The sequence below is a fragment of the Anopheles cruzii genome, chromosome 2, assembly GCF_943734635.1.
Source record: "Anopheles cruzii chromosome 2, idAnoCruzAS_RS32_06, whole genome shotgun sequence".
Taxonomy (NCBI): Eukaryota; Metazoa; Arthropoda; class Insecta; order Diptera; family Culicidae; genus Anopheles; species Anopheles cruzii.
Window position 1 is genome coordinate 1,400,366 of NC_069144.1, and position 9,134 is coordinate 1,409,499.

General features: G+C 51.4%; 1 protein-coding gene and 1 long non-coding RNA gene across 2 annotated transcripts; one reads left to right on the forward strand and one right to left on the reverse strand.

The window, feature by feature from the left end:
* Nucleotides 1–2,163: 2,163 nt before the first annotated feature.
* Nucleotides 2,164–3,049, reverse strand: LOC128268211 (uncharacterized). The gene is made up of 3 exons (XR_008269130.1): nt 2,927–3,049; nt 2,629–2,713; nt 2,164–2,531 (listed from the first exon to the last, which is right to left on the reverse strand). It is a non-coding gene; the product is annotated as an uncharacterized LOC128268211 (long non-coding RNA).
* Nucleotides 3,050–3,213: 164 nt separating this feature from the next.
* LOC128278012 (AP-1 complex subunit mu-1) lies at nt 3,214–5,542 on the forward strand. Its single transcript, XM_053016642.1, has 4 exons — nt 3,214–3,342; nt 3,621–4,703; nt 4,779–4,904; nt 4,979–5,542. Exons 2-4 carry the CDS (start codon nt 3,660–3,662, stop codon nt 5,075–5,077), a joined length of 1,269 nt encoding a protein of 422 aa, XP_052872602.1. The 5' UTR covers nt 3,214–3,342; nt 3,621–3,659; the 3' UTR covers nt 5,078–5,542.
* Nucleotides 5,543–9,134: the final 3,592 nt, after the last annotated feature.

Consider the following 9,134-nt stretch of genomic DNA (forward strand, 5'->3'; position numbering starts at 1 on the left):
GGCCTTCACGGACACGCGGAAAATTTGGCAAAGTTCCAGAAGGCCGCAGTCGATTTTCACATCCACAAACTGCCCATCATCAAGAATGTGCGCGAAATAGCGGAACTGCTCGGTCGGAGTGCGAAGCTGTTGGCGGGCACAGCGGTGGAAACGAGCGGCGGATTGCTCGTCTGCCTGCCCAGCTCGGAAGCGGCCGCATTCTGCGACGAGTATCGGAGCACCACCGCGCACCCGGCGTGGATTATCGGCAGCGTACGGAAGGGAGAGCGAGGCGCACAAATCGACGCAAACGTAGAGTACATTGTTGTGGACGAATCGTGAAACCGATGCCCGCGTGCGCCCATCGGAGACCGGGAAGGGCAGACAAAGCGTGTGATGCGAACTTCGGGAAGGCTGTAGAATGCTGGGAAGTTTGCTAAAATTTTCTTTCGCTGCCCTTTTCTATTCGATGGGTGCCGGGTTTGGTGCACAGCCTTGGGTTCGATTAAATGAGTTTTACACACATTGTTACATTGTTGTGATTTTAATGTTCTATTTTTGGATCGCATCAGCTGAGAATTTTTCGCCGAAAATATTTGTTTTGTTTTTTGAATTTTTTGATCTCACCACTTGTTTTTTAACTTTCCCGGTGCGGGAAACATCCTGTTTCTCCTCCCCGACAGGGGCCTATCTGGCAGGGCAGGGGGCCAGGAACGTCGTTGAGCCTGCCGAGCAGGGTGCGCTCGTAGCAGGAGTGATTCGAAGGTGCGCGTACTGGAGGATCCGGAGCTGAGCGGACAACCGGCGCCACGCTTCGTGAAGTGTCGCCGTCTGCAGAACGACGTTAACCACCGCCGCGTGGTGCGTGGTGATTCTAGTGGTTCAGTTCTAGTACAGCATGGGAGCGAGTTCTAGTACAGCATCGGGGGTTAGTGGTTCAGTTCTAGTACAGCATGAGAGCGAGGACGTGCCAGGTTGAGGGGTATCGTAACACCACTGCCAATCGCCTTCTCAGCCGAACATGCTGCATCAGTGTGTGTGCTCCAGCAGTGCTCCAGTATGACAAACAGCTGCGCGGTTGACGGGTGTCGCAACACTAGCAGCGACATTCGGAATTGCAGTTTGCACTGCTTTCCCCAAAATGAAATCATGAGTGTTCTGGCTTCCGGCCGACCGTAAGTAGTGAAACAGAACCGCGCGGTGAGCGAGGAGACGGGCGGAGCTCCTGGTGATACGCTAGGTGAACTTCCCGCCCGAGCTTAAGGTCACCTTTTCTTCTTCCTTTTTCATTTCATGCTGCAGCTTTTCAAGCTGGAGCCGCAGCTGGAGCCGCAGCGGGGGCCATAGAGGCCGCAGTGGGAGCCGCAGCGTGGGCCATAGCGGCGTCGGAGGCCGCAGCGGGGGCAGTGAACGGGCTCTGCGTGTCGGTGGTGGCAACCGTGCCAGCCACGGTAGTTTCCTGGTGTGCCTGGAAATTTTGGCGGTGGGAGGTTTGTCAATCTGCGCTCTATGGTGGTTCCGTCGGTTGTGCGGAACAAGCGATTGCAGTGCGGCCGGCGGAATCGTTATAGATGCTGTGTTGGCGGCGATTGGGAGGTGGTGTCGGTGGTGGGAGATCAGCGATTGTCTTCTTTTTTTTGACAACGGATACCCCGAACAAAAAAGTCACTCAATTTCTCCGTATTGAGACGAAATATATGCTTTTCTCACCAAAGGCCAGAAAGAGAGTCCTGTCCTGCACTTAAATGTCAAACTGTTGAAAATTTTCAGTTCAGTGCAGACGCAGAAGGTTAACAAAGTGACGACGCATCATCGAAGTAAAAATAATGTTTAATAGTAAATGCCTGCCATTGAAAGCCAACGACGCAGCGGACGATACAGGATACATGGAAAGCGGCGAAGCAGTAACTTTGCCAGTGATTCCGAGAAGGTGCGTTTTTCCCGGCGCGGCGACGGGTGTAGAAATACCGGCCGTCTCGGCTTCCCGAGAGAGGATCTATGGTAAGTATATGAACCTCATATGTGGCAGAAACGTAGGGCGAGGGCCAGAAAGCTGGCAAGTATCGATTCCGTTGTGATTTTTGCCGAACTGTCGAAACCGCTGGCGTGGACATAAGCGTGGACATAGAGGGAAGTGAAAAGTGCTTGCCGGAAGCAAAAACGTAAAGCAATTGTAGTAAAATTGTAGACTTGCGATTCTAATAAACACAACTGTTTGTTAAAATCGAATCGACAGCTCAAAGTTGAGCGGAAGAAAAATATTTGAGACCCAAACGGGAAAGCGCTCACGGAGCCAGTGAGAAGGATTGAACTATATCAAGCTTTTGAGATGTACTGGCAAGAAAGTGAGCTTTTATAAGTCAAGCCAGCCATAGCCTGGCAAGAGCCTGGCAAGAAAGTGAGCTAAGTCAAGCCAGCCATAGTGAGAGGAGTTGGCAGACAGGCTAGAAAAATGAAAAATTGAGTGCCTTTTTTTGTTCGGGACGTTTCAAATCCCAATGTACAAAATGACACGGTCACGACATTTTTTTTCCGACGAATCTTCTAAAAGGCTGCAACGGAGAGAGCGAGATAGAGAGAGTGTGTCAGAGTGTGTGTGAGAGAGTGTCAGAGTGTGTGTGAGAGAGACAGAGAGAGAGGGGGGCTTACCGTCGAGTGCGGCTGACGCGACCACCGAACGCTTTCTATCCACAGCTTGCATCTGCGGCACCTTCACCGTTCCGCCGGAGAGGATCTTACAATTGCACAGGACAAAGAAAAGGTGTTAGTTTCTCACATCTGGTAGGGTGGTTGACCAATGTCGAAACCGCTCGAAGAACGCGCCGAGCGCTAGGCGTTCTCGAAGAGCGGTTTCGACAGTTCGGCAAAAACCACAACGGAATTGACACTTGCCAGCTTTCTGGCCCTCGCCCTACGTTTCTGCCACATATGAGTTTCATATACTTACCATAGATCCTCTCTCGGGAAGCCGAGACGGCCGGTATTTCTACACCCGTCGCCGCGCCGGAAAAACGCACCTTCTCGGAATCACTGGCAAAGTTACAATGCGCGCAATTGCAGCTTCTGTTTCTGTCCAATGGTAACTGTGATCTTTTCCGTCAATTTTTGGTGACTTATTAACTCACCACTCACGTCGGTCGGTTCAGCAAAACGCCACGAGCGGCGCCCTACGTTTGACGTTGTGCGTGAAACGAGCCCCTGGCGCTGCCACACGAGCTGTCAGACGAGCAAAACTGATGACTGGCTGAGGTCAATAATGATGAAAAAGTGAACTTTTCCGGCTAAAATTCCGAAAAATTCCGTGCATTTGCGGTCTGCGTGGTCCCGGGACTCGAAACTGCTCAATCAATCTGCTTGCGAAAGGTAAGCAACGAAAGTTTTGCCCGTTCCGGGGCCGCGACCATTACACCACAACACAACTTTGGACATGTTTCCGGACGCGTGTTATCGGTGATTGGTATCGGGTTTACGTGTAATTATCGTTCCCTCAAACAATACGCAAAGGCAAAAACGGTGCGACCGGACCCACAGCGTCGTCATTGGGGGTTTAGTTAAGCGATTGTGCATTCGTTGTGCGTTGTTCCATAATGAGCGTCAATATGTAAACATTGGCCACTGATCGTTCTTCTCCTTTCCATTAGGTGACCGATAGCCGTCGGTGCGTTCCGATATTTCCGAAAATGTCCTCGTCAGCTATCTTCATTCTCGACGCGAAGGGAAAGGTGTTGATATCGCGCAACTACCGCGGCCACATCGATATGGGAGTGGTGGACAAGTTTATGCCGCTGCTGATGGAGAAGGAGGAAGAGGGCCTGATAACGCCGATCCTGCAGACACCCGAGTGCACCTTCGCCTACGTGAAGACGAACAATCTGTATCTGGTGTCGGTGACGCGCAGCAACGCCAACATCGCGCTGGTCTTTGTGTTCCTCCACAAGGTGGTCCAGGTGTTCACCGAGTACTTCAAAGAGCTGGAGGAAGAGAGCATACGAGACAACTTTGTGGTGATCTACGAGCTGCTGGATGAGCTGATCGACTTCGGCTACCCGCAGACGACGGACAGCAAGATCCTGCAGGAGTACATCACACAGGAGGGCCACAAGCTGGAGATACAGCCGCGCATTCCGATGGCGGTGACGAATGCGGTCTCGTGGCGCTCGGAGGGCATCAAGTACCGCAAGAACGAGGTGTTCCTCGATGTGATCGAAAGCGTCAACCTGCTGGCGAACGCGAACGGCAATGTGCTACGCAGTGAAATTGTCGGCGCGATAAAGATGCGCGTCTATCTGTCCGGCATGCCGGAGCTGCGGCTCGGGCTGAACGATAAGGTCCTGTTCGAGAGCACCGGCCGGGGAAAGTCAAAGTCGGTGGAGCTGGAGGACGTGAAGTTTCATCAGTGCGTGCGACTGTCGCGGTTCGAGAATGACCGCACCATTTCGTTCATCCCGCCCGACGGGGAGTTCGAGCTGATGTCGTACCGGTTGAATACGCACGTGAAACCGCTGATCTGGATCGAGTCGGTGATCGAGCGTCACGCGCACAGCCGCGTAGAGTACATGATCAAAGCGAAATCACAGTTCAAGCGGCGCTCGACCGCCAACAACGTGGAGATTGTCATTCCCGTGCCGGCCGATGCCGACTCGCCGAAGTTCAAAACTACGATCGGTAGCGTAAAGTACGCTCCCGAGCAGAATGCCATCACTTGGACGATCAAATCATTCCCTGTAAGCGATCCGAGGGCCCCGGGTGGTGGTCAGAGAGACGTAGAGAGAGATTTGAACCCTTTTGTCTGCTTCCAGGGAGGAAAGGAGTACTTAATGCGCGCTCACTTCGGTCTGCCCAGTGTCGAGTGCGAGGACAGCGAGGGGAAGCCCCCGATCCAGGTGAAGTTTGAAATTCCCTACTTCACCACTTCGGGAATACAGGTACCAAGGCGATCACCGAGATCCTTTTTGGCAGTTATCGTTCAAAACGTGCCGTTCTTTTTGTCCCCTCGTAGGTTCGATACCTGAAAATCATCGAAAAAAGCGGCTACCAGGCGCTTCCCTGGGTCCGGTACATTACCCAGAACGGTGACTATCAGCTGCGAACGAACTAGAATCGGTGGCCCTGCGAGGTGTAATTGTTAAGTTTCACCGTTTCCCGAAGTGAAAGAACGTCTGCCTCTGCGGCATTTCTCCGGTTGCCGTTCATCCGTTCGATGGTCGTGCAAAGTCCACAGTCCACCGGTCCATCGTCAGCGTGCAGCGTGCAGTATTAATTTAACGTTTCATCAAATCGGCAGCCGGCGTCTTCGAGTTCCGTTTCAGCACGTTTTGTTCCACTTCATCCCATCGCATCGTTTTTTTTCATGTTTGGCGATTGTTTTCGCGATCTGTTTTCAGTTAAACGCACGAGTTTTTCATAAATTGTTTCCGCGTTTTCTTTCACCTTTTTGTTGCATTTTTGTTTTCGAATGTGTTGTAAAGCTTTTGGAATTACGAATTCGTTTAGAGAAGATAGTTGAAAACATTTTATTTTAAAACTAGAACGCAACCATCCTGTAAAGCAACCATGTAGCACTTAGAGCAATAAAAAAAACTAAAACTAACGCAATTTATAACAAAGAGTTTTCGACCCGAACCCATCGGAATGCTATCAAAGCGTCCCCTAGAGTACCTGGCGTCTCCGTTAGTACCACGAAGCTTTTTACCAGGCGTCTCCATCGAAGAGTAATTGAATAATTTTAAAATATTCTATGCAAGCAGAAAGCAAATAAGAAGTAATGTGTTTTCGGATTCCGGAGAAAGGTTACTAATCTTGTGCTGAGACCTCCTGTGGTGACAGATGATAGGATGCCAGGACATTAAGGAATCTCTACTCTTGTCTCCGTGTCTTCTATCGCCGTCAGGCATCAGGCAGTAGGGCCAGCTTGCAGTTGGTATTTGCTAGACGATTCGCGCTAACAAGATTTCACCGGGCGTGGAAGCTAGCAAGTAAATTGCTTCCTCCCGATGCACCGTGGGGCATCGACAACAGCTTCGATGCCCCATTTGCCGTTTGTTATAATTACTCTCAAAGCTGTCGTTTCATAAATGATGCGATTTCGCTCCACCGGGACGCAGGTGCGGCCGCCATCTTCGCTTTCCGCAAGACGGCCGAGCACTAACAGGCAACTTGCGCCCAGCGGCGCGCAGGCTAACGGAATTACTCCAAAGTGTACGCGGCCCGACGCCGCACCGGATAAGATATTGAACGATCGATGCAGGAAGTGCATTACGGAAGACCACATAATTGTATTCATGCATCCCCATTCATAGACATCGCACGATATCGGTGGGTGCAAGACGTAGGAAACCCGGGACGTTCCCGGCAGCGCTTTCAGCGCACTTCAGACATTATCCTGACCCGCTCGGGGTCGTTCGGCTGGATGCTCTCGTAACGCGTAATATCTCGTTTTAATACACATAAATCATTGAATTATTCCGAGCATCGTTCGGTGGCCGGTACCGTTTGGGCCGTGTGTTTAGAACCCTCCCGTGGATGCTTTCAAACCCGGTCGAGTCGTTTCCCGTTTCCTTCATGCATATTCAACGAACGGTGTTAGCGTGTTATAGGCACATCCGAGCCCCGGTAGGCTGATCTACGTTTATAAATATGTGCACGATGCGATTTGGCGATCCTTAATGGGTGGCCAGAAAGCTCAATAAATAAACTCCCAACTGAGGCTACCGGGACTTCGGCCGTTAAGGCCTCGCGGAGGAAAGCGCTGCCACACTATCAGGAAAGCGATTACACGGCTTAACATTAAGAAGGTGCAAAAAATCGATCAGCTTCAGCGCCGGCTGGGGGGTGGGAGACAAATAAAAAATTACACCCGATACTTAAATGCCCGCGTTCGTTGAACTTTTCGGTCCCGTTCGGTCCCGTGTGCTTCACGTGCAAAACTCCTGATGCTTCCGAATGTGTTCTTAAACGAGCAAAAAACACAAAACCGAACGACGGTTGAATCGATCGTCAAGAAAATCAGAACTTTTAACGACCAACTCACGGTTCGCACAAAGTTCACGAGCAAACTGTGTGCCGGCACAAGAACGATTAAGACGTGCCACCGTGGAGCACACACACACGGGCTGGTGCGCGGGCAAAAACAAGAAGACGAACGCCTTCGAAGGCGCGATCCTCCGGAACGCGGCGTCCTGTGAGAGCAATAAAGCCCGGCAGGCAGGCAGACGGGACGGGCAACCGCAGCATCAACTTTGGGGAAGTTCGGAGCGTTTTTCTTCTTCTATCCGCTACTAGCTCGGGCTCGGCCACATGGCGGAAATGATCCTGCTGCCGTCGATGGTGGCGTCGCGCTCGTCACCGATGAGCCCCGTGTTTGGTTTATGTTCATGCTGTTGTCAGCTACTTTGCCACAGTTTGGTCGTTGTTTTTTATCGCACCACGCCGCCTCTTTGGGTAGAGGTTATATTGCAATGGTGTTTGCATTCGCTCACTTCCGCTTCCGATTCAGTGCGATAGAGGAACTGGTGCACAGTCGGTGGGCTTCGAACTTTGTTCGTCGATTCCTCGCGCGTTCGAAGCATCTGTTTTTTCCAAGTGGAATTCATTGTAGTTTCTCTTTCAGCACTAATCGGCCACACGTACATTCGGGACGAACAGTCAACAGTACATTCTCGGGTGTTTGGCTTACGGAACGAGGCTAACAGCGACCTCAAAGCTCGTTTAAATGAAACTTTTTGAAAGAAATTGAAAACATACAAATTCTTCCAACATTTCCATTTGTAGCACATTTGATTAATGAGTTTGACCCTCGCAAACTTCTGGTTTTCTTCTGCTCAGTTAGTCCGCTGTTAGTCAAACCGCGAAGCAAAAGCTCCTCGAAGTCACGAGGACGAACTATGGGAATTCCTTGCACGGATCGTGTATCGTTCGTCACCTAAACCAATATTTACCATTCACCAAATGAGCCTCATTACCGGCTGTTTGTCCAATACGCGGCTTCCGGGAAAAGTCGAAGCCGACCACCGTGGCCCGAGCTGAGAAAAACGAGATGATGTAACGTGCCTGCGAGTTTTTGGCGATAGGTGAACAACTGTCCAAACAGCGCGATCCGAGAGCAGTTCGCTCCGATGCACCGCCACGGAAGGCGTCCTCGGGGTGGGTGACTTAAGAGCAGGAGTTGTTGCCGGGTTGCTAGCAAACAAACAATCAAGCGGAAGCACACTACTCCGCTTCGGTGGTTGATTTCGCGGCGTGTCCGTGGAAAGCCACCGTCGCCTGCCAGCGGCACGTGATGCTGTTTCGTGTCACGGTGGTGCAGCGCGGAAGATGTTGTCCCGAATCATCATCATGTTGTCCCGAATTTGGGACAACATCGTGTGCGAATCGTATCTGCAAGAGGCTCGCTGTGCCCAGTCGTGCATGCCGCAGCGTGTAGAGGAAGCGGTGTTCTGGAAGTCTGAAGATGCATAAAACACGCGCACTGACTTGAACTGAACACTGAACTGAACACTGAACAGTAAACTGTCCCAGCGAGCCCAGTAACACGACGACGCCAACATTAAATTGTTGTGGCCGCCCGAATTATCCAAAAAGTTGCTCCAATTTCGGGTGCCATTCGTCAACTTTGTCGGACTTTGTGGCAACAGTTTATTTGCCAGCGTGCGGACGAAATGTTGTGTGTTCCCGGAAAGGGTTCGCTGCGACTGTTGCGTGTGTTTTTGGCGTTCTGCGTTGTGTTTCAAGTGCTTCGGTCCGGAGCGACGAGCGTCACTCCGGACTCCGATAAGCTTAAGCCCGGTTTCTAACTCCATGTTTACATTTGACGCTTCCCGGTTCGAGTGGAGCCCCCCAGTTTTTGTGTGTCTGTGCAGAGATGACCTAATTTTTTTGGGAGAGACAAAAACACACGGACCGTGGGACGACACACCCGACGACGGCCTGTGGAGTGTTTTATCTGATTTTAACTTGTGCTATCGTTTCTGCCCTTTACCACCGATCGTTCCAACGGGGGGAGTATGGGGCTTACGGGGAGGTCAACACCAACCCCGGCAGATGGTGACCCATCACTACTGTGTTCCCCCCGATTCGTGGTTCTGTTCTGTTTGTGGACGCTTTCTGCCGTAAATGCGGGACCCGACAAGGCACGAAGGGCTTCAGATAATAGCATC

Coding starts and splice junctions, on each gene's coding strand:
- LOC128278012 (XM_053016642.1), top strand. CDS start 3,660: ATGTCCTCGTCAGCTATCTTCATTCTCGACGCGAAGGGAAAGGTGTTG. Junction 4,704..4,778: donor GGACGATCAAATCATTCCCT/GTAAGCGATCCG, acceptor GTCTGCTTCCAG/GGAGGAAAGGAGTACTTAAT. Junction 4,905..4,978: donor TCACCACTTCGGGAATACAG/GTACCAAGGCGA, acceptor GTCCCCTCGTAG/GTTCGATACCTGAAAATCAT.